Source organism: Penaeus vannamei, chromosome 42, assembly GCF_042767895.1.
Source record: "Penaeus vannamei isolate JL-2024 chromosome 42, ASM4276789v1, whole genome shotgun sequence".
Classification (NCBI taxonomy): Eukaryota; Metazoa; Arthropoda; class Malacostraca; order Decapoda; family Penaeidae; genus Penaeus; species Penaeus vannamei.
In genome coordinates, this window is record NC_091590.1 from 7,221,602 (window position 1) to 7,246,217 (window position 24,616).

General features: G+C 51.9%; 1 protein-coding gene across 15 annotated transcripts in view; it reads left to right on the forward strand.

The window, feature by feature from the left end:
• sm (heterogeneous nuclear ribonucleoprotein L) overlaps positions 1-24,616 on the forward strand; it is a 212,359-nt gene that overhangs the window by 108,967 nt on the left and 78,776 nt on the right. Inside the window, exon 1 of one of the 15 annotated variants that reach the window (XM_027373185.2) lies at positions 12,854-13,053. The exons of the other annotated variants lie outside the window; for them this stretch is intronic. Coding sequence (XP_027228986.1) covers positions 12,869-13,053 — 185 coding nt within the window. The 5' untranslated portion in view covers positions 12,854-12,868. Of the gene's footprint in view, positions 1-12,853; positions 13,054-24,616 lie in introns of those variants that run through there. 15 annotated transcript variants of the gene reach the window in all.

The window sequence follows — 24,616 nt, forward strand, 5'->3', positions numbered from 1 at the left end:
CGGTGGCAGGGCGGAGCCGGGTGGTGGCAGGGTGGCAGGACACTGGAAGGACAGCTGAGGCGTTAGAAGCGAGGCAGGGCGATTGCGAGGCAAAAGGCACGACGAGAATTGAGGGCGGACGAGACCAGAAAGACCGTGTCTTCATCCTCGCGGGGCGTCGTTGTCGTCGTCGTCGTCGTCGTCATCGTCTTCGTTGTCAGCGTTTGTTCGGAGCGCCTCCATAACGCGCCGCACCACTGCCTCGCCCTCACACCCTACCCACACCCTACCGACACCGCTGCCGCCCACAGGAGACGAGGGGAAAGGCGGAAGGGCGCAGCGGGATAGGGAGGCGGTTGTGCAAGGTAGAATAATTAATAATTGCTGCTAAAAGCTGTTTTGTTATTTTCTGCCTTTCTTCCGACTCCCCCGTCGAGGCGCACGCAGTTTCTCGCACACCCGCACAAAGACCACCCGGCGCTGTCCGACGGAGGGGCCTCACGCTGAGTCCACGAAATTATTGGATGAAAGTGTGGGCGTGATTGAATCTGAGGCTGTGTTGGCTGTCCTCGATGTATGTAGGAGTTTGAGGTCGTGGGCGGGTGGGCGGGTGGGGTTTGCAAGGCGCGAGCGTGGGCAGATTGGCAGGACAATGTGGGCATTTGCTCTGTGGCACAATTGTCTTGCGGTTGGACGAGGAGGAGAGGGGGTGGTTGTTGCTCGGTCCTGGTTGGCGTGGGTGTAAAAGACGGGTTGATTTTGCTGAATATTTCATGTCTGGCGAAATTTGTACACATGTGCAAACCTACGCACTCGGTTGAGCATGTAAAAGAAATATTTATATTTTAGCAAAAACGGTACACAAACTTGACCAGCACATTTTTTGAAAGTCAGCCGCATAAAACAATGTGAAAAGGTATAACAAAAAGCCTCCCAAAACGAAAACAAATTACTGTCGCATTTCAGAAGACGAATGAAAGTCTGTATGCCATTGATTTCACATAATAGTGCCATTGTTGACGGTGCAGCAAGAGGTGGTGGCACGCTTGGCACCCGGGGGAGGGGTGGGGCTAGAAGGGAAGGGAAGGGGGGAGGGTAAATGGGCAGGGAAGGAGGGAGGGTAAATGGGCAGGGAAGGAGGGAGGGTAAATGGGCAGGGAAGGAGGGAGGGTAAATGGGCAGGAAGGAAGGGTGGATGGGGAGGGGGTAAATGGGCAGGGAAGGAAGGGGGGATAAGGGAGGCGTGGAGTGGGTTGGGGGAGAGTGGTGGTAAAGTAAGGAAGGCAGGCAGGGTGAGAGTATGAACAGGAGAAACGGGAGGGAAGAGGGATGGGTAGAGGGGATGAGAAAGACGTAATTAGAAAAAGGAGCGGAGAAGAGGCGAGGTACAGAAGTCTTGTCCCTCTTTTTTTCACGAGGAAAGGCCGCACTCCTTCCACGGGCACAGGGCCGGGCGCGTAACGGGGGTTGTCGCCGATGCCCTTGGTGTGAGCGGCGGGGTGGGGGATGGCGGAGGGGGGTGTGTGGGGTGTCAGGAGGTGCCCGCTACACTCGCTGGCCCCGTAATGCTCGTTATTGATCTCGATGGACAGGTCGCCGCTGCTGGTGTTGCCGCTGCTCTTGTCCTTGCCACGCCACTGTCCCTCCCCCCCCACACCCCCATCCCAGGACGCCCGGCCACGCCACACTTACGGGTACAAATACGTCAATTTTCGGCGAGACCGCTGCGTCCGCAATCCCAAGTTCGGGTGGTGCGTGTATTTGTGCCCGTCTGTCTCTGCCCTGTCTGTCTTTGTCTTCGTCTGTCGTCTTTGTCTGTCTGCCTGCCTAAACTATATATAAATAGAATACTTTAAATGGGAAAGAAGGGTCGTTGATGATAAGGGGAAGCTGGTCTGCAAAGAGATTGTGTTTGTTGTTTGGTCTGAAGGTAGACTGGGGAAGGGGGGTAGCTAGAGGAATAGAAAGGTGGTAGAAAGTGCTCTAGATAAACTGTAAAGGGAGGGTTATAGGTAAGTAGGGAAAGCAGGTGGATAAAAAAAGGTAGGGAATGCTTATACGTTCGCCATGGTAGCACAGGCTATGCAGCACCGCCAATGGGCATGCCAGTTTTTTTTACATTATAATGCGGCCGTGTTTTGTGAGCTTGGTTTATTGCAGGCGGAGGGAGGGGGCAGGGAGGGATGAGGGAGATGGGGTTGTGGGGATGGGGGTGATTAGCAAAAGGTGGGGGGTAGAGGCAGAGCTTAAGAGATAATTGAGGGAGGTAGAGAGGGGTAGGGGAGGGGGGGAGGGAGGGGGGTGCTGTAAGGGTGGAAGGGGGGATGGCCTAGGGGAAGGCCGATGGTCAGAGCTGGAGACAGGGGGTTGGGGGGGGGGGGCAAGTAAGAAAAAACGTAGCGGTGGGGAAGGGAGGAGTCCAGCATGGGGAGGGTGGAGACGTCTCCCAACCAGGTGGCGTTAGAGCCCAGGACAGGGTCGTCAGTCGTCGGTCCTGGCGATGCCCCTCCATGGCCGAAGTGAAGTTGGGTTTCCATCGGTCAAATGGATCAGAAGTGGGCACGGTGTGTAACGGGGTTTCGTTGGAGCGCCGCTTTTGGGGTGCTCGTGAGCCCGGTTCTGCGCCTTCGGGAGGAAGGGAGGGAGGGGGAGGGAGGGGTAACGGCCATTGGTTGGGCCGTGGTAGGCTGTGCTGGGCGGAGTACAGGGACTTGCGGTGTGGGCGGAGTGGAGTGGGGGGCGACAGATCCGTGTGGGCGGAGTGGTAATAACGAGTGATTGCGAGGATGAGGCAGTAACCGGAGCTCTGATGGGGGGGTTGGATAGAACGTCGTGGGGTTGGGGGTGGGGTCTGGGAGGTGTTTAGTTTGGGCGTGAAGGGAGTTAAACTGCGGCCAGGGGCTTTTGTAATGGGCTGAATAAGGTGGCGTTGCTTGGGTTGTGGCCGCGTCGAGTTACGACTGGAGCGGTAGTTTGCGGTGAAGCCGAGAAGCCTCCCTGGGCTATAGGAGGGGATGGGGGTCAAGAAAGAGGAAGGAGTGGAGGAGGAGGAGGAGGAGACGAGGGGAGAAATGGGGAGGCCGTAGGGGAGGGGAAGATTGTTCACTTACCAAGAGATCAAGGCTAAGAAAACCTCCCAAGCCCAGCTTTGACCCCTTCCCTTCCCTTCCCTTCCCTTCCTTTACCCACCTCTCACTGCTCCCCTTATTCCCCCATACCATCTCAATTAGCCCCACCCCTCCTCCCATCTGTTTTTTTTTTATACGTTCACAGTCTTTCTCCCTCTCTTCTCTCTTTCTCCCCCTCTCCGCTCACCATTCCCGGTCACGTCTCCTAAGGTTGACCGGCACGCCTCGGACGCACTGCACTGTCGACGTCAGCACGAGGAAGGAAGCGGAAAGAATGAGGGTGGAAAGGAGGGAGAAGGAGGAGGCGGAGGAAGGAGGAGGAATAATTCGGGAGGAAGAATGGGGATGGAAAGGAGGGTGGAGGAGGAAGAAGGAATTCGGGAGGAAGACTGAGGATGGCAGGGAGAAAGAAAGGAGAAGGGGAATTGAATTGTGCCCCTCCTCCATTTCATCCTCCCACCGTTCCTTTCTTCCTTTCCATCCATCCACTTTTCACCCACTTCTCTCGCTTCTCCCCCATCCCGCCTTCCCCCGCGGCGCTCCCACGCACGCGCACTCTATCAGATCTTACGGTTTAGGTCATGTGGAGCAACTCGTTTTTTGAAGAAGGCAGAGCGGCGAACCGGGGCTTGATCTGGGGCGGAGCGCGGCCGTAACGGGACATCTGAGGGCGTTTTTTTCGTCTTATTTTCTTTTTTTTTTCGTTATTTTTTGTTGTTGTTGTTAAGGGTTTATTTTATTATCATTATTATTATTATTATTTAGAATTGGTTGTGTAGGGTTTGCAACATGTAACATTCTAATCATTCTAATATTTTCGGAGGAATAATGCTTGTAGGGATTTTTTGTTTTACTTATTATGGTTTTAAGTTGATTATGGAGATGTTAATTAAGGGTGATTCTGAGCATTATTAAATTTTGGTCATTATTTGTTAAAAATATTCCGTTGTCTTGACGGATTGAATTTGAAAAATGAACAAATATTCCATGCGGTCGATTTGGAATAAATGAGGAGGAAGAAGAGCTATTCTGATTGTGACTTGCTTTGAATTTATCCATTTTCCTCTTATCAGATATTCAGTTTCTTGCTTTCTTAGTTTTATTATTTCTCAAGGCGGCGAGGGATGGAGTCTCCGAAATGGCCCTTCCCCTTTTGATATGGATGGATATTTTCCTCTTCATCGAAGGTATTCGAAAGGTTCACTAGACTCCGAAACTGATTAGATGGAGCTGTTTATAGGGCGAGGCAATCAGCTGCCTCAGTGCGTAAGGAAGAGGTTTGGAGAAGGGGAGGAGGGAGGTGAGGGGAAAGAGGTGGTGGGGAAGGAGGGAGGTGAGGGGGAAGGAGGGAGGAGGGGAAGGGGGAGAAGAGGAGTAAGGAAGATGAGGGGAGGAGGAGGAGGAGGAGGAGGTGGGAGGGGGAGGAGGTAGAAGGGAGGAGGAGGTAGGAGGAGGAGGAGGAGGAGGAGGAGGAGGAGGAGGAGGAGGAGGAGGAGGAGGAGGAGGAGGAGGAGGAGGAGGAAGAGGAAGAGGGGTGGTGGATAGGTGGTGGTAACATTGGGAGGGAGCGAGGGAAGGAGGATGGGTGGGTTGCAGAAGGAAGAACAGATGGGTGAGAGGAAGAGAGGAGAAGAATGACGGTTAGCGGAAGATGCAGAAGGAAAGAGGAAGAGGGAGAGGAGAAGGGAAGAGAGGATGCAAGAGGGGGAAGGCAAGAAACCAAGAGGAGGTTGGAAAGAAAGAAAACAGTGTCGAATAAGATAAAGACAAGGAAGAGAAAGAGAGAGAAAATGAAAAAGAGCGTAAAAGGAAAACATTCGGACTGTGCGTACAAGATAAAGCGCGTGTGTGCTCGTCTGATGTACGGTATCTCGTGCACTCTGCTTGATTGAAAGACGCAACCCTCCCCCCCTTCCCCCTTTCTTGTCCCCCCCTCCCTCCCTCCCTCCCTCCCTCACACCGCCACCCTGTCTTTACCTTCGGGTTTAACGGGTTTTTTAATGTTTATAGTTTCTCGGTTTTTTCAGCGCTTGTTTTTTTTTCTTGTTTCTTTCTTTTTGTCACTTTCTCCCCTTTTTTCTCTTCCTTCGTCTTGTTTTCCTTTTTGTTTTCTTTTCCCTTTCTTTCGTTGGTTCTCACGATATTTGCTTATTTTGTTTTTGGTTCAGCATCTTCTCTTTGTCTCTTCTCCCTCCCCTGTTCTCGTTATTTTCTCGTTTCTCTTTCTGTCCCTTTGGCATTTCCATCCCTCGTTCTCTCGCCGTCTCTCTCTCTCCCTTTTCCCTTTTATTGGCATTTTATTCGCTTTGTCTGCAGCTGTTTTGATCTCGCGTCTTTCTCGCTTTTATTTTGCGTTCCGCTTTTGTCTTTCTCTGGCCTCGGCTCTTTTCTATTCTTTCTTCTTTTCTCTCCTTTCCTCTCCTCTCTCTTTTTCTTCACCTTCATGATTAATTCTCTCTCTCTCTCTCTCTCTCTCTCTCTCTCTCTCTCTCTCTCTCTCTCTCTCTCTCTCTCTCTCTCTCTCTCTCTCTCTCTCTCTCTCTCTCTCTCCTTCTCCTCTCCACCCCTTTCCCGTTCCCCCTTCATCCTCCCGACTCTAAAACCAGCTAAACCCATGCCCCCCGCCCCTCCCCACCCTCCCCCTCTCCTCCCCTCTCCCTCCCCCTAGTTACCTCGTAAGTTGCCACGTGGCTTAAATTTTTTTTCTTCTCCCAAGGTAATAGTTGCAGGTGTTAGTTGTTTGGTTTTTGAAAGAGGAAATAGAAATGGAAGAAAAAAAGGAAGGAAAAAAAGAGGGAAGTGTAATACAGAATGTTTTTTTCCCTTTTAATGGAGGCGAAGGTTTCATGAACATAATTTGTGATCTTCTGAGTCTCTTGCGCCGGTTTGTTGTCTTCCATTTTTTTTTTTTCCTCTTTGTGCTTTCCTCTTTTCCCTCTTATCCTTTGTTTCTCTTTCCTTGTTTTCTTCGTTTTTTCTTTTTACCTCTTTCTCCATCCTACTCTTCCCTCCCTCCTCCCCCCTCCCTTCCCTCTCCCACTCTTCCCTACCTCCCCCCCCCCTCCCTCCCTTCTCCCACTATTTCCGTACCACCTCCCTCCCCCTCCTCCCCTTCGCTTCCCTCCTCCCCTCCCCTTCCCTCCTCCCCCTTCCTCCCCTCCCCCCTTCCTCCCCTCCCCTCCCCTTCCCTCCTCCCCTCCCATTCCCTCCTCCCCTCCCCTTCCCTCCTCCCCTCCCCTTCCCTCCTCCCCTCCCATTCCCTCCTCCCCTTCCATTCCCTCCTCCCCCCTCCTCCCCTCCCATTCCCTCCTCCCCCCTCCTCCCCTCCCATTCCCTCATCCCCCTCCTCCCCTCCACTTCCTCCCCTCCCATTCCCTCACCCCCCCCTTCCTCCCTTCCCATTCCCTCCTCCCCCCCTTCTCCCTTTTTTTACCACCTCCCCCCCCCTCCCCAACTCAATCGTCTACTCGCCCACAAGTGTAATTTGTGATCTCGTCGGACGCGGTAAATTTTCCGATCGCAACACTAAAACACGACATTGTTCTCGCCTCTGTTGGCGGAGGTCGGGGCTGCCGTGGCGCTGGTAGCAGGGAAGGGAGGAAGAGAGAAGGAAGAGGGGGAGGGGGAGAAGTGGGAGGGAGAGAGAAGGAAGAGGGGGAGGGGGAGAGAAGGAAGAGGGGTAGGGGGAGAAGAGGGAGGGAGAGAGAAGGAAGAGGGGTAGGGGGAGGGGAGGGGAGGGAGATAGGGAGGAAGAGGGAGAGAGAGAAGGGAGGGAGGGAAAATAGGGAGTGAGTTTAGTGTTTATGTACTTGGGTAAAAAGTATGTATGTGAATGAGTGTGTATACGCCATGTAAATGTGATACATGTACTTTATGATGTTTATTTTACCAACACGTGTTCACAAACAGGTGTTCTATAGGTATATGGTCTCGTAAAAGTTTGACATCCTGTGATAGACATATTTGATAAGTGTAAGGTCATTCTTTGTTAGTTTTTGTTTATTTTGTCCATGTTTTGTGGAATTATGTTGTCGTTCTCGATAAGGGAATATTTATTATATTAGTGTTGTAATTGTTTTTGTTGTTTTTCGTTTTATTATTATAATAATAATAATTATTATTAAAATCATTATCATTATTATTATCATTATTATTATTATTGTTCATGTTTATATTTATTGTTAATTTTTTGGGGTTAATGAAGTTGTATAGACATCTTTTGCGCGCCTAGATGGAAATTAATGTAATGTAATTAATGTATGTGTGCATGTATGTATGGGTTTTGGAAGCTAGATTGTGTCTAGATATATCAGATAATATCGGTGTATCTTAAAAGGCCTTCTTATCTTAACTGATCGTAACGAGGAGAGTTATGAGAAGCCAAATGATAGCTTATCTCCATTGTTCGGAGATAGTGCTCGAGTGTTGTTTTGTTTGTTCGTGTGTGTGTGATGGTTGGCTGTCTCTTGGAGAGGGGGGAGGGAGGGTGAAGGAGGGAGAGAGAGAGGGGGGGGGAGGAGGGAGGGAGGGAGGGAGAGAGAAACAAAAATAAGAGAAGAAATAAGGAGCGAGTGATGAGTGTGATGACAAACTCGAGTTCGGCTGCCCAGTCACGCGGCGAATCGTACTGGGAAGCCTACGTGGTTTTTGAAAATGTGCTCCGGGGATTTTTTTTTTTTTCCGAACACGTTTGTGCTACGCAGTTCGTTGTAGGGCCATTTCGTTCCGTTCGGCCTTTCGGGGTTCGCGCCCATGTGCTGCTTTCGTCATAGTGGACGAGTGGGCTGCGTTCACCCCCCCCCCTCCCCTCTTCTTCTCTTGTTTCATTTCCCTCCCCCTTTCATACTCCCCCACCTCCTACCCTATCGTCCTTCCTTAATCTCCCTCCAACCTCCCATCCTCTCCCCTACACCACCCTGACCCCCTCCCCTACTACTTCCTTACCCCCTTCCCCTACTCCTCCCTGACTCCCCTACCCCTCCCTCCCCCTCCCTCCCCAACTTCACCCTGCCCCTCCCTCCCCTGCTTCACCCTACCCCTCCCTCCCCTGCTTCACCCTGCCCCTCCCTCCCCTGCTTCACCCTGCCCCTCCCTCCCTGCTTCACCCTGCCCCTCCCTCCCCTGCTTCACCCTGCCCCTCCCTCCCCCTGCTTCACCCCTGCCCCTCCCTCCCCTGCTTCACCCTGCCCTCCCTCCCCTGCTTCACCCTGCCCCTCCCTCCCTGCTTCACCCTGCCCCTCCCTCCCCTGCTTCACCCTGCCCCTCCCTCCCCTGCTTCACCCTGCCCCTCCCTCCCCCTGCTTCACCCTGCCCCTCCCTCCCCTGCTTCACCCTGCCCCTCCCTCCCCTGCTTCACCCTGCCCCTCCCTCCCCTGCTTCACCCTGCCCCTCCCTCCCCCATGCCTCCCCACCTTAAGCTTGAGTTTGTGGGCGTGTTTTCATTTTTTTCCTCCTGTGATCCCGTTAGAGTGGTGGATGGCTAGTGCTTGCGGTAGGTCTCCTTCACCCCCCCTCCCCTGCTCCTCTCCCTCTCCTTCTCCGGTTGTAATAGTGTGTGTTTTTAAGAGGGAAAGGGGGAGGAGGAGAGGAGGTGGAGGGAGAAGGGTAGGAGTAGGGAGAGGGAGGGGAAGGGGTAGGGGGAGAGAGGTGGTGAGGGAGGGGGGAAGGGAAGGGGGAGAGAGGAGGTGAGGGAGGAAGAGAAAGAGGGAGAGATAAGGGAACGGGAGGGAGAAGAAAAGAAGATAGAGGCAGGTAAACGAAACAAAATGAATAAAAAAGCAAAGCCAGTGCGCGTCTTTGAGGGAGAGGAGAGGCAGGCAGGCAGAATCTGGCTTGGCTGATTGCTCGGGCCACGAGTGCTTTCGGGAGAACTCTTATCTGGGCTGAGGACGTGTCTCGATAAAGTTTCATCACTGGCCCATTGTCCTGCGCGGTGTCAGATTGGCGGCTATCTGGCCAAAACGGGACGGACTCTTTTGCGGCATCCTCTCTCGTGCTCTCTCTGTCTTTCTTTCTCTTTCTGGATCTCTCTCTCTCTTTCTGGATCTCTCTCCCTCTCCCTCTCCCTCTCCCTCTCTCTCTCTCTCTCTCTCTCTCTCTCTCTCTCTCTCTCGAGCTCTCTCGAGCTCTCTCGAGCTCTCTCGAGCTCTCTCTCTCGAGCTCTCTCGCCCTCTTTTTGTCTCGCTTATACTTATACCACTCTTGCAGCCTAGGGCAAGATAAACCAAGGTATGGTGCTGCAGTCCCAAATTAATGCAGGGCAGGGTTAGAGCAGCGCCAGGGAGGGCAAGGCAAATGCGAGTAAAATAGCGCAAGGCAAAGGAAAGCAAAATAGAGCAGGACAAGCAAAGCAGGGCAAGGGCGAAACAGAGCAGAGTAACGTAAAGTAGAGCAGGGCAGGGCAGGGCAGGGCAGGGCAGGGCAAGGCAAGGCAGGGCAGGGCTTGAGGGAAGCCGACGGAAGACCCCAGCAAGGTAGGGCTGGATTACAGGCTCTTGACGACAGGTCTCTCGGTTGGCTGTTTAGGCGTTTGGTTGGTTGATGATTGGTTGGTTGGGTCGGGGCTCTCCTACCGGTACGTAGGAATGTTACAGTTCGAACTGGTTCAAGTAATGGAAGCGAGCCGGGGTCGCCCCAACCAGTTTTTGTGTGCGGCCTGGACGCGGGCGCCGGTGTGAGGCTCGTCCGCTGCTCCCTCTTCCCTACCCCCCTTCTCCCCCCTCCCCTAATGCTCCTGCTTCTACTCGCCTCTCTCTCTCTCTCTCTCTCTCTCTCTCTCTCTCTCTCTCTCTCTCTCACTTTCTCTTTCTCTGTCTGTCTCTCTCTTTGTCTGTCTCTCTCTCTCTCTCTCTCTCCCTCTCTCCCCTCCCTACCTCTCTCCCCTCCCTCCCTCTCTCCCCCTCCCTCCCTCTCTCCCCATCTCCCCCCCTCTCTCCCCCTCCCTCCCTCTCTCCCCCTCCCTCCCTCCCTCCCTCCCTCCAACTCACGTGTTTTTTCTTGCCCATACGTATGTCGCTGACTCCTGATCCAGGTCCTGCTTCTAGCTGCTGGAAGCCCGGGATTGCTCACTATTGTCCTTGTAAAGTCACTTCTCTCGGGATCCCAGTTTGCCTTATTCAGAACACCTTGTGCAACCCTTGAGGTGGAGGTGTTGGGGGTAGTGGAGAGGGGGGATAAGTGGGGAGGGTGTTGTAGAGGGAGGAGCAGTGGTAGTGGGGGGAAGGTGGAGGGAAGAGGAAGAGGGGGAGAGAATGGGGAGGATAGAGGTGGTGGTGGTGAGGAGGGGGAGGGAAGAAGATGGTGGTGGGAGAAGGGGGTAGGGAAGAGGTGGTGGTGGTGGTGGTGGTGGTGGTGGTGAGGAGGGGGGAGGGAAGAGGAGGAGGAGGAGGAGGGGGGGGGGTATCATGACGAGTGACTTTTACTCCTATTATTTGCGGCTTGACCTTTGGGGAGTGAGATTGAACCGGGATCTTGACCGTTGTTCCGTTCGTCTTTCCATCCTTTGTTTTTTCCCTAATTTTCCCTCATTTCCCTCTCTAATTTCTCTTATCTTCGTCTGTGCAGTCTTCTTTCCTTGCTTGTTTCACCTTATTTATTTTGTCTCTTCATTTTTGTTGTATTCTCTTTCGTGTTTTTTTTCCATCGTTTTTTTTTTGTGCGGGGAGGAGGGAAGGGAGGGGAGGTGGCGGGGGTGGCGGTGGTGGCGGTGGTGATTCTTACCGCAGGGAAATTGTAACAAAAAGCGAAAGAAAAGGATTGTGCCTTGAAGGAATTGGGGGTTTGGAACGAGAGGGGGTTGAGGGAGTGTTGGGGGGGGGGGAAATGGTGGAGGGGAGGGAGCAGGAAATGAGGAGGGGGGGAGGAGGTGGAGAGGGATGTTGAAGGGGGGGAGGGGGGAGAAGCGGTAGGTGATTTGAGTGTGCTTAGGTAATACAGGTTGAGTGTTTGTGATACGTATGGTTGAGGTTATCTCGTAGGCCTTTTCATACTTTACGAATTGTGACAAGACGGAGCATCAGAGTTCTTTTTGTAACCGGAGAGAGGATGCGGTATGTAATGCGTGCTTACTCGAATCGCCCCCTTCCTCTTGGGACCTCTAGCTCCCTCCTTCCTCGACTCTCCTCCTCTCTCCTTCCTCATGTTCCTCCTCCTTTATGCTCTTTCCTTATTCTCGACTTTCTTCTTCCCTCCTTCCTCGACTTTCCTCTTCCCTCCTTCCTCGACTTTCCTCTAGCTCTTTTCCTCCTTCCTCTTGCTCTTCCTCCTTCCTCTTGCTCCTCTTCCTCCTTCCTCTTGCTCCTCTTCCTCCTTCCTCTTGCTGCTCCTCCCCCCCCCCTGTAGCTTTGCTCCTGCCCCCCCCCCTTCCGCACTGCACCGCAGAAAGAGAGAGGTGATTTTTGCGTGACATTTAAGCGGGTCTACTTTTCCTTTGAGAGACCAGGGAACATCAGGAGGCAGCAGGAGACGGTGCCTCAGGGACTTTTCTCGCGGACTGTTCTCTTCTCCCTCAACCCCCTTTCTCACTCCCTCTCCCTCTCTCTCACTCCCTCTCCCTCTCCCTCTCCGTCTCCCTCTCCCTCTCCCCTCTCCCCTCTCCCTCTCCCTCTCCCTCTCCCTCTCCCTCCCCCTCTTCCTCCTTCCATCCCTTTCTTTCTCCCTCCCTTCCTCCCTGTCTCTCTCTCTCTCTCTTTACCTACCTGTCTATCTCTCGCCCCTGGAATATGGAGTGAGGAGAGAGATAGGTACGGAGGTGGGTAGGTAGCCCCAGTTTCCCACCTTACAGGTATTGGTATCAAGTTTAACCGGCCCAGAGGGGATGGGAAGGGGGTATGGGTGGGAGGGGCAAGGTGTAGCTTTTGGCAGAGGGTAGGAGTGGCTTTGGTGAATGTAGGGGAGAAGAGGGGGGAGGTAGGTAGGTGGGGAGGGAAGGGGTAGAGGTGACTGTGGTTATCTCCCCCTATCCTATAACTCCTTCCCCTCTCCCATGTCCACCCCCCTCTTTCTTCTCCTCCTCCTCCTACTCCCTCCTCCCCCCTCCCTCCTCCCTCCTCCCTCCTCCCTCCTCCCTCCTCCCCCCTCCCCCCTCCCTCCTCCCTCCCCTTCCCTCCCCCATGTTTCTCCTGGGACCATAGATCTCCCCTTACGCAAGTTGCCGTCAGTGTGGAAGGGGCTGTCTTATCCAGTCCGGCTGTCAGTTCGGCGGAGAAATCAATCTCGTTCGAAAGGTGACGGGCGGGCGTGGGCGGCCAGGTGTCAAGGCGAGAGGGCGGGATTTCGGGCGGTGGGTCTCTGTGTCGGTCTGCCTGTCGGATTGTCGGTCGGGCCAAGTGGACGTTGTCTGGATAAGTAATGTAGGTCAAGCCCCGAGTGGGGAACGAACGCCTCGCGCGCGTGTGTGTGTGAGAGAGCGAGTGTGTGTGCGTGTGCCCTCTCGACCACCCGACCCGAAGGTGAACTTGTCACCGTAGCCTCAAAAGCCCTCGATTCTGGCCGTCTAAAGTGGACTCCTTGCAGAGCGCTCTAGAGGTGCCGCCGGGATTGGGCACTTGCTGCCACTATACGTGCGAAGCGGGAGTGCCGTCTGCGGAGAGCGAAAGTCCCCGACCTGTGCGCCGCTGGACGTCGGGCCCTGCTTTTGCGACCTTGAGGGCTGTGCATGTGTCGTTTCGTGTTGTCTTGTCGTATTGTATGGTGTGGTGTCGTGCTGTCGTCGACGTCCGAGTCCGTTCAGCGTGTGTGCTTCCGCCGCTTGACGCGCGGGCATGTCCTCCTTAAGCCTCGCGTACCCTTGGCTACTGGACGCCTACCCCGAGCTCTTCGGCGGGACCCTGGGTACACCCTTGGCTGGCCACTTGGGTAGCACTCTGTGGGGCAGCTTCGACTCCCTGTGCCCCATGGCCTACCCGCTCCCCGAGTCGCCCTGCCTCGCTGCTTGCTTGCTCCCAGGGTAAGGATGTTGCAGAGCTGCTTCTTGTATCCGCTTATATTTATCATGTGTATCGCATTTATTATAACTACTTAGCTCTACTAATTCAGCAGTGACTGAAGGCAGTATAGCTCAGTTTTCAACTGCAAGCATTGATTGCAATCGAAGGTGGTGCAATTTCACAAAGTGAAAGCTCGTGTGTCCGGCAGCGCCAGGAGGTGGGGTGGAGGCGGGAATGGGGTTGGGGACTTGCTCGAGTTTTGGGAGGTCGCTGCGGCTGGATGGAAGGAAAGGAAAGGAAGGAAAAACATCTCGTGCTGTTTAACATGCCTTATAATTATAATGGGATCTCCCTGTGGTTAGAAGTGGCTTATATAATGTGTGCGAGTGCCTGGTAAAAACATTGGAAAAGGCTGGCATATAGAAAGCACTATTTTAACGTAAAGATTATCGTGAGTACTGACATTAGTTCGTGATACTCATACGGGTCGAATATTCAAACAGGGGTGATAGGCCAAGTCGATAAATTATTTACATTGATCGTGTCAGGCTTGAGGAAATACATCGTATTTCTATTTTGCTGCCGATGTTGGTATTTAGGTATTTTGATTTACGACTATGAGTGGTTTCCCTCCCCTTACCTCCTACCTTTCCTTCCCTCCCTTTCCCTTTTTTCTTCCATTTCCCATCCCTTCCCCTCCCTTCCTCCTTTCCTCTCTCCCCTCACCCCCTTCTTTCCTTTCGTTTCCTCCCTTCCATCCTGCCTGCCTTCCTTTCTTTCCCTCCCTCCCTCCCTCCTTCCTTCCTCCTCCTATCCCTCCCTTCCCTCCTATTCCTCTCGCGTGACGTGCATATCTCAGCAGTGTTCCTGTGAGTTCTCTCTCCTGTCGCTTTCTTTTTTTTTTCTTTTGTCTTATTTTTTTTACTTTGAAAATTGTTTGGTCTGGAATAATTCCAGTTGTGTTGAATAGTTTGGAAGTCTCAACTTGCGCGCGAGAAAATCCAGGAAGTGCAAGACAAGACGTAAAAGCTGAGATGGAGGAATGGGGAGGAGGGGGAGACCGGTTAGTGGGAGGTGGAGGGAGAGGGAGAGGGCATTTGGAGATGAAGATTGGGCATAGGGTTGGTAAGACGAAGGGGGAGGATTGGACAATCTTGCCAGTATGAAGCATCGCCAAAGGGGGAGGTGATGTTCATTAGAGTTGCGTGATATTTCTTTCTTCCCTCCGCTTCCCACTGCTTCCCTCCCTCTCCCTACAATTTTTCTTCCTTTCTTCCTTCTATTCTCTCCCTCTCTTCCTTCTCTCACTGCTTCTCTTCCTCACTCTCATCCTCCCTTCTAATTCCCTCCCTTCCTCGCCGCTTCCTTCCCTCGGCCTCCCCGCCTCCCTTCTTCCCCTTCCCACTCCCTTATCTTCCCCCCTCCCTCTGTCTTCCTTTCTTCGCCTCTTCTATCTCCCTCCCTTCCCCTCCCTCCCTCCCTCCTCTTCCTCCCTTTTCGCGACGCCCCCTCTGGCGCATTTGTCATGGCGGCGGTTTTAATCCTGGCTTGTCATTTCAGTTGTCGTCGGCGATGTAGCGCGGAGCCTCGGCCGTCACCGGGCCAGTTCCGGCTGCCTTTTAACCTTTCGAAACTAACTACGCTGCGCTTGCTCTCTGTCTGTGTGTCTCTCTCTCTGTCCGTCCCTCTCTCTCCTCTCCTCTCCTCTCTTCTCTCTTAGTCTCTTTCTCTTTCTCTTTCTCTCTTTTTCTACTGTCCGTCTTTCTCTTTTTGTTTCTCCTTTACCCTTGTTCGATCCTGTCATTTATCTCCTACAGGTAACCCATTGTATGGTGGAGGATACAAGAGCTTTTGCCTTTCACCCTCTCTCCTTCACTTCTCCCGTCGTATCTCGTACCTCTTTATCTTCCTCCTCTTTCCTTAACCCTCATCTCATCCTCTCATCCGCTCATTCTTCCGTCACCTCTTGTCCACCCCTCCATCCCTCTCCCTCTCTCTCTCTCTCTCTCTCTCTCTCTCTCTCTCTCTCTCTCTCTCTCTCTCTCTCTCTCTCTCTCTCTCTCTCTCTCTCTCTCTCTCTCTCTCTCTCTCCTCCCACCTGCTATTTTTTCCCTTTTCTCTCACCACTGCTCTTCCCGTTCTCTCGCGTCCCCTCCGCCTCATCCCCGAACCGCAGCGTCCTGTGCAACATTTTCATCTCCCTCGTGACATTGTTCGTCGCGCCGCCGCCGACCTCCTCGGGATTGGAGGGAGGAGGGTGGGGAGGGGGGGAGTAGTGTTGGGACGGAAGAAATGGGTTTGAGCGAAAAGTGCTCTGGAAATGGGACGCGTGTTTCCGCGGGAATCTCAATCTCTCTCTCTCTCTCTCTCTCTTTCTCTCTTTCTCTCTCTCTCTCTCTCTCTCTCTCTCTCTCTCTCTCTATCTCTCTCTCTCTCTCTCTCTCTCTCTCTCTCTCTCTCCTTCTCCTTCTCCTTCTCCTTCTCCCTCTTCCCCCCTCTCTTTTTCTCTTTTTCCTTTTCTCTCCCTCCCTCTCTCAATCCCCCTCCAGTCATTTGTATTTGAATGTAATTTCTGTCTCACCCTCTTGGTTTTTCCTCTCCCATTCCACCTGTCGGGCCGTGTCTCCCGCGCTACTAATGGGCTTTCGCTCTCGCGCTCTCGTTGGGGCGGCCTCAGTGATAACCGACGCGCATGTAGAGCTAGGAGTGAATGAGAGAGACAGACAGACAAACAGACACAGACACACAGACAGATAATCCTCCTTTATGCGTTGGCCAGATCCGTTTGGTGGTCTTGGTTTTGGCAGATGCGTGATACTAATCATGTTTTTTTTATCCGTGTTTCTTTCTTTTAAGAGTATATCCCGTCCCTCCTGCCCCTTACCCCCTCTCTCCACTCCCTCCACTATCTCCTCTTCCTTTTCTCACTCCCTTAACCCCCTTCTTCCTTTTCCTTCTTCCCATTTCTCCTCTTCCCACTCCTCCCACTCCCATCCTATGCCGTCTCCCCCCCCCCCCCACCTTTCACGAGAGTAAGATAAAGCTTATCGGATACGGGATGTTGTATCCGGCGTGGCTTGGCCTTTGGCGTCGGAAACGTTGTGCTTCTCTTTGATGTGCCTGTGTACGTTATCATCGTCGTCGTTTTTTGTCGTATTTGTTATGATGATCGTTGCTGGTGCGATCCATCGAAAACGGATGTGCTTGGATTGTCGTTTTTATTATTATTATTATTATTATTATTATTATTATTATTATTATTATTATTATTATTATTATTATTATTATTACTATTATTTGTGGTGGTTCATTTTTGTGGGGGGGGCACTGTCGAAAGTTTTTGTCTTGAGGGTTCTCATTATTTCTCTCTCTCTCTCTCTCTCTCTCTCTCTCTCTCTCTCTCTCTCTCTCTCTCTCTCTCTCTCTCTCTCTCTCTCTCTCTCTCTCTCTCTCTCTCTCTGATGGTGATGATGGGGGACGGGGAGGAGAGGATTGCAGGAGTGGGGGGGGGGGGGTAGAGGGGGTTGACCTTGGCGTTGAGGTTGACTTACCCGCTCGCCCTCCCTGATGACAAACGCACATCTTCGTTCTCTCTCTCTCTCTCTCTCTCTCTCTCTCTCTCTCTCTCTCTCTCTCTCTCTCTCTCTCTCTCTCTCTCTCTCTCTCTCTCTCTCTTTCTCCACTTACCCCACCCTACCCTACCTCACCACCTATTCCTCCCCTTACTTGCCCCTCCCCTAACCCTGCCTAGCCCCTTCCCCTCCCCTCCCTCCCTCTCCCTCTCCCTTCCTCTCCCTTCGTCACCTCCCTACTAACCTGTACACCCCCGTGTTTTTTTTATGAGCGGCATTCGTTCTCCCTTCCCTCTATCACCCCCACACGCTCGTCTGTATGTGTGTGTGACCTGCTTGTATCCTATTTTTTTGGGGTGGCTTGAGTGGGTAGATGGGTGGGAGGGTGGGTTGGGTGGGGATGGGGGGAAGCAGATGGTTGTGGGTTGGGGGCAAAAATAAGTGCATTTCCTGAGTTTCTCTCGTGATTAACCTTTACCCCCCTCCCTCTAACTAGACCCCTCCTCCTCCTCCCTCCTTTCTCCTCGTCTTCCTCCTCCCTCCTCTATCCCCTCCCTCTTCTATCCCTTCCTTCCTCTATCCCCTCCCCTCCCTTCCCCTCCTTCCCTCCCATCAACCTGTGCGGTATGTCATGGTGTGTTCTTTTCACGTGGCTTTTTTTTTTAACTCTTTGTTTGACCCTCTCCTTTGTCACTCTTCTCTTTTTTTGCACTGATTTATAATTTCTCACATATTTTCTCATTTTCCTATACTCCGCGTTGTGTGTGTGGAGAGACCTATAGACACTCACTCACTCACTCACTCACTCACTCACTGCGAGTACCGAGGACCGCCACCTTCTCTTTCCCGAAGGTGATGCGTGTTCTCTCTGTCATCATCTCCCGTCGGGTGTTTTGTCGGGGTTTCTTTTCCCAGGATTAATATCCGTGATTCCGGCGTCTACTGTCGTGTCCTTTTGTATTATGGAGAATGTGTATGGTGGGGAGGGGAGGGGAGGGGAGAGGAGGGGGGTTGTGGGTGAGGGAGTGCGTGGGCCGTTTTATTTGTACATGTATTTCTGTTGTGCCGTACTCGCATGATCGTATTGTCTTGAGTTCGTGATGATTACTAATTGTGTGTGTGTCAATGTGTGTCTGTCTGTCTACTTTCGTGTGGATCCCTAGTTCGTGAGCCACGCTATTCAGGGGAATCCCCTTGTTCGTGACCGGTCTTTCGTGTGACCCTCGCTGGTCACCTCGCAGGGATAGGCCTATAATCTGAGATTTTCCTGTCACGTGATGTTTTAAGCTTCCTCTCCCTCCCTCCCTCTCCCTCACACACACACATAGAGAGAGAGAGAGGGGGGGGGGAGGGGGAGGGGGGGAGTGAGTGAGAGCAGGCGAAATGAAATACGCTGAGCTCTTTCTCGCTCTCCAGTTAATGTTGTGAGAAATGTTGAGCTCTTTTGGCTGTAAAATTCTCTTCTCTCTTGATGGTTTAAGAATATTTTCTACAAAGTTTTTGTTAGGCTATTCCCCCCTTTTGTTTTTGTTTGTATTGTTTTGCTTTGTTTGCCTAGACTTCGAGTTGATATGGGAATGAAGTAAATGAGGTGAGTTAAGCCGTGGTTTATCCATTTTTTTATATAGATTTGTTTTACGGCATCAGGTACACAACTCAAGGAGGGATTGGGTTTTGGTTTGGTTTGCGGTCTGGCATTTTACCGTTTTTCTTGGCCTTTTCTCTTCTCTCCGATTCTTTCTCCTATCCTTTGCTTCTCCAACTACCCCCCTTTCCCCCCTCCTTCTCTGCCTCACCATCCTCCTCCTTCCTCTTCCTCCCCCTGTTTTTCCTCCTCTTTCTCTTCCTCCTCCTCCTCCTCCTCCTCCGTCCTCCTCAAAGAACAATGATTACGTTTTTGGAATGATCCTTTATCGTCCGTGTGTTAATAGGATCGCGAGGGGGAGAGGGAGTTAGGGGTAGGGTGTTTAGGTTGGGGGGCGGTGATCCTTTTAGGGGCAACCAAGGTATTTCTTTTGTTTTCCTTTTTTTGTAATACACCACGAGAATGAAAAAAAAAATAGAAGAAGAGAAAAAGGAGGCCATGGCTTTGATAAGCCTCGTGAAGATTGTCGTGATCGACTTTTGATCAGGTTTAGTTTTTTGTGTTTACGTGCGTGTTGGGGTGTGTGGTCGTGTTTGTTTTTTATATGCGTGTGTGTGTGGGTGTGGGTGGGGGGGATAGAGGGAGAAGAAGAAAGCTAAGAGATAGAGGGGGGGAGGGAGAGTGGTTAGGGGTAGTGGTAAGGGGGAGGGGAGGGGGAATAGAGGTATTTTATTTAGACCGCCAGAGGTGACTAGGCCTACGTGTACGTGTCTCACGGCTATCGGATGGTGGCGAGCCTCTTGTGTTTCGTGTATAGATGTCGTGTTTTTTGTGACATTATTATTATTATTATTATTATTATTATTATTATTATTATTATTATTTTGTACTAGTTGCTTTTTTCATTTCTTAATTGTGATGTATGTCGTGTTTTTGTGACTTATTATTATTATTTTTTTTGTCTTTGCATTTGTTAATTGCGATGTATGTGGGTTTGATATATTTACGTTTCTTTTTTCTCTCTTGCAGGTGAGTTGTTCTTTGGAGGTTTATCTTCTGTTGGTTTGCGTAAGTATTGGCGTTGTTGTCAGATGCAAGACGAGCAGGTGATGGCGGGAGAAAGGAGAGGAAAAGGGAGGAGGAACTGAAGAAAAATGACGACGTTGATGACGAGGACGGCCGAGGAGGGAGGAGGGAGGAGGGAGGAGGAAGAGGAGCAGAGGACGATAATGATTTGAATAGATTGACTATATACATATTTTATATATCTTGGTGTGCATGTGCATATATTAATATTTGAATAAGTAAAGAAAAATGAGCCTGTATAAATAGTGAGAAATATACGTTAAAGGTAGATCCAGATTGATGGATTGAGAGGGGCCGAACGCTGCAAGGCGTGTCTCAGGTTGAGCGTCGCCGTCGTCGTCCTCGTAAACCATCGCTGGAACCTCGTTTTGCTGTGCGGCTCTCCTCCTCTCCCCCCTCCCCCCTTCCAGACCCCCTCTCACACTCCCTGCGCGTCCCCTCGAGCTCATTTCCCCTCCCTTTTTTCACCCTCCCATCTGTCATTTATATCCCCCCTTCCCTCCGTCTCCCTCTCCCTCTCTCCTATATACCCTCCTATATTCCCCCTACCCTCCTCTTCCCCCTTTTCACTCCCTCACTCTCCCTCCTTCAGACCCCTCCCACCCCCTCTCTTTCTCGCCGTCTCCCCAAGCTTGCACAGGTGCGGGCGGCCTTAGCTCTGCTGGGTCGAGCTGGAGTGCGGGCGGGCGGGCGGGTGGATGGGCGGGGCCAGGGAAAAGTCGATACGGGCGTGTTGGTGTGTATGTTTGTGTGTGTCTTTGTCTGTGTATGTGTCTGGTGTGTGTGCGCTGCTGCGTGCGCGCGCGTGTGTGTGTGGGGAAGGCTGTTCTATGTCGTTGGGGTACATAGCTGATACGTACAGATGTTTATATGATACTAGGTAATGGATGTTCGTAGTTTGCTGGTTGTGGTATCAGTAATAACGATGGTAAATGCAAATGTAGATGTAGGTAGTTCTGATGTGTATACTGGTTGTTTCAATGATGTATACGGGAAGTTCTGATGATGTGTAAAGGTGGATCTAATGATGTATAGTTGTGGAGTTTGACGCAGATGGTTATAAAGATTGATGGATTGATCGATCGGTCTCCATAGGTAGACAGCGTTAGCCGCTCTAGTAGATAGAGTATCTCGCCTCTCCCTCCCCTCGTGACCCAAAAATGTTATCAGTGTGTTATATCTGTTATTTGTGTTATTTGTTATCATTTGAACAAAATTACTCATTCGCGAGTAATGTGTGTCAGTTTAATGTTAAAGTTGATCTTTTTATATATATATTTTACGACTTGTGTGTATTTTTACTGAGTTTTGAATATGTATTTGCCTGTACGTGGTGACTCTTGACGATTTGGTTTCGCATTTGTACATTTGTATTATTATTTTGGCATAAATTTGTTGAATTCCGTTATGAAGATATTTAGGCGTTTTGGAATCGTGTATTTTCGAATATATTTCTGCATTTGCTTACATTAATATATTTGTCGGTCATGGATTTGAATATTCAAGTGTTCGGCGTTTACTTCGAATTCGGTTGTCTGTTTTATTTGTATTGTTGTCGCATCCGTTGCTATAGATCATTGCAGCTGCTATTCTATTGATTTACTTTTTTTTCCTCGAATTCCTTTCGGTATTTTTTTTTCTTTATTAGTCATTCGCGTTTTATTTTTATTTGTGCTCTTGTTTACTGCTTTGATTCGGATCTCACTTGCTAAGAATTCACGCGCTTGTTTACTGCTTTGATTCGGATCACACTTGCTAAGGAAAGTGAAAAGGTGGAGACACTTTTTTTTATCGCCACTTTCGTGTTCGTGAACGGAGGAGGAAGAATTAGAGATAGAGAGAGAGAGGGGGGGGGAGGAGATGAACAGAAGGGAGGGAAGGAGGAGGGGGAGGGGGAAAAAGAGGACGTGTTAAGATGTGAAGTCGATGACTTGAACGTGTCAGGGGGAAGGGGTTCTGTGGGCTTGTAAGGGGGATACTATCCTTTGTCCTTCCCGGGTAGGAGAGGGCGACAGGGACGGGGAAAGTGGCAGAGACAAATATACAGGGATAGGGATAGGAACGGCGACAGGGACGGGGAAAGCGGAGGAACTGGGTCAGCGATAGGGACAGGAACAGGGTCAGTGATTGGGATAGGGACAGGGACAGGGACAGGGACAGGAGCAGGAACAGGGTCATTGACTAGGTGAGATAGTCTCCCCGCGCAGCCGCCGCCCGTGATCTTAGCGACGAGAGGGGCGACGGACGGCGTGTGGTGCGTGTCGCGATACGAGCACGCCTCATTACGGCGGCTTTGCTCTTGATACTTGTCCTTCGCTTGCTTGCTTGCTTGCTCGCGCGCGTGCACGCGCCTGCCTGCCTGTCTGCCGACCTGCTTGGCAGGTAGGTAGTCATGAGCCGCGCGCGCGATCATCCTTACTCGCGCTTTTATTCTTCATACCCTCCTCCCTCTGTCTCTTTCCTCCCTCTCTTGCCTCCTTCCGTCTCCTTCTTCCTTCTCCCTCCCTCCTTTCTTCTCTCCTTCCGTCTCCTTCTCCTTCTTCCTTCTACCTCCTCCACTCCCCCCTCTTCCTCCCAGCTCACCCTCTTCTCTCCTCCCCCATCCCCCGGGGAAAATACCCTGCTTTGAGGATTTATGTTCATGCTCTTGTTGGCTTTGCGTGTCGAGGTGGTTGTCAGATTTTATTCCTCCCTCCCTCCCTCTCTCTATCCCCCCTCCCTCTCCTCCCACCCTCCCTCTCTACCCCCCCTCCCTCCCTCCTCTATCGCCCCTCCCTCCTCTCTATCCCCCTCCCTCCCCTCTATCCCCCTCCCTCCTCTCTATCCCTCCTCCCATCTCTCTCGCGTCTCTCCTTCCCTCCTCTCCTCCCTCCCTCTCTCCTCTCCTCTCCTCCCTCCCTGTCCCTCTCCTCTTCTCTCCTCTCTTTCCCTCCCTCTCTCCTCCCTCTCCCTCCCTCCCTCTCCGTCCCTTCCCTCCTCTCCCCTCCATCTCTCGCACCTCACTGCTTCCACCTATTCCCCTCTCCCTCCCTCCCCCCCCCCTTCAGCACTTGCCCACCCCCCTTTTTATTGTTTGTCGTCGGTGTCTCGAGGAAGGCGTTGAGCAAGTGCAATCAATCGCACGTACTCGAAGATTGACGAGGAAATGGGGTGTGAGAGACCGAGAAGGTTGCAGCGGCCGAGCGTGTTGGGTGCGGTGGTGGGGGGGGGGGGGGGGGGGGGGGGGTGGGGGGATGTTTGTTTGTGTGAGGTTTCGTTTTTTGGGAGAAGGGGAAGAGGAGGGGGTAGAGGGTAGGGACTAGGGGGTAGGTAGATCTAGGGAAATGAGGAAATGGGGAAGGGAAAGATGTGGGGTAGGGGATAGGTAGGCCTTGTGAAATAAGGAGAGAGAGGGGGATAGGTAGGTCTAGGGAAATGGGGAAGGGGAGAAGGGAGGGGAAGATGGGGATAGGTCTAAGGAAGTGGGGGTGGAAAATAGGGTAGGAGTTATGAAGATGAAATAGTGGTAGAATAGGGAGAAAATGGGAAGTTGGTAAGCATAGGGCAAGAAAGTAGGTACGAGGAGAGGGAGGGGAAGTGGAAGGGAGGAAGAGTAGTTGGAGGGGAAATGGTAGGGGAGGAGTAGTTGTGGGAGGGGAAATGGAAGGGGAGGAGGGGGAAAGGAGAGGAAAGAGAATGGAAGGGAGAGATGTAGAGGGGAAAGGAGGGGAGGACGAGGGGATTGGATAATGAAGTGTTGCACGGGATAATGTAGCGACGTCGGCCATCAACGGTTCGTTAACCCTTTATGGCGAAGGAAACCAGGCCGCCTCTCCGACCTCTGCTCCTCCCTACGCCTTCCCTACTCTCCCCCCTTTCTCCTCCATTTCCCTTTTCTTCCTCTAGCTCGCTTCCTTCTTCATTCCTTCCTTTTGTTGTCTCATTTTCATTTTTCATCTGCGTCCTTTTCCTCTCCTTCCCCTCCTCACTTCTTCTCCTCTCCCCTTCCCTTCCTCCCCTCCCCCTCCTCTTCTCCCCCCCTCTCTCCTCCCTTCGCCTTTTCTCCCCCATCCCCTTCTTAACGTTGGTGTCGACCCGTCCCATTTGCATTTCGCCCTCGTCGATTGTACTTGTAGATAACCTAGGATGGTGGAGGGAGGGCGCTTTTTATAACCCGTGCCCCCCTCCCTCCCCCCTTCTTTATTTTTCCCCTCTTCGTTACCCCCATACCTTTCCCTTCCCGCTTCCATTTTTTAACCCTCCCCTTCCCTGTTGACTGAGTCTGTTTTGATTTGTGTGTGTGTGTGTGTGTGTGTATGGGAGGGAGAGAGAGAGAGGAAGAGAGAGAGTGAGTGAGAGTGAGTGTGTGTAGTTTGTTGTTTCGAAGTGTGAGAGGAAGAGTTGGATGGATATAGAGATGGACGGATGAATGGATGATAGGACAAAAAAAAAATTGTGGATTTTGTGAAGTTCATGACAGAAAAGAGACAAAAATGCTGGCAAGAAAATCCGGCCAAAAGCTATTGAAGGCCTGCGCTTGGGGTATGAAGTGGGGTGGGGGTGGGGGTAGGGGAGGTGAAGGAGCGGTCTTGTCTTGCCCCGCACCAAATAGACCTTAAGATAAGATGAAAAAAAAAAAAAAAAAAAAAATGTTGGTTAGTTAGCGAAGACGCATGTGTTTCCCTCCCGTGGCTCGAGCACGGCGCCGCTGGTTGAGGAGTCCTCCACCGCGCTAATTGGCACTCCTTGTTAACTTCTCGAGGCTCGACACCGCCGTGGCCACTCGTGACGGGGGGACGCTCCTCCGCTCCCCCTCTCCCCCTCTCCCCCTCTCCTCCCCTCCCTTCCCTTCAATCCCCGATCCCCAACTTTCCTTCCCTTCACTCCCCAATCCCCAACTTTGCTCCCTTCTACTACTCCCTCTACGATGTCTCCCTCTCTCCCTCCCTTCCTCTTTCCTTCCTCCCCTTTCGTAATGCCCCCTCCTTTTTTCTTTTACAACGCGCACTCATCCCCCTCCTCTCCTCTCCCTACTTGAATTCTACCCTCCAACAACCCCCATTCTTTCAAAGGCGTCGCCCTCCTCATTCATCCCCCTTCCTCTCTCCCTTCCTCCCCTCCCTCTCTCCCTTCCTCCCCTCCCTATCTCCCCTATCTCCCCTCCTCCTCACCCTCTCCCCTCCCTGTTACATGGCCTAGTATCTGTGGGGTTCCCCAGTGTCACCCTCACTACCATACTCATTTTACTCTTGTTATAATTGTTTTGTTTTTTATCCTTCCCTCACCTGCTCGGCAATGGCGATCGCCGTGCCACCACGCACAATTTAATTGGGTGTCTTCTCAGCTGGTATTTTCTCCGCG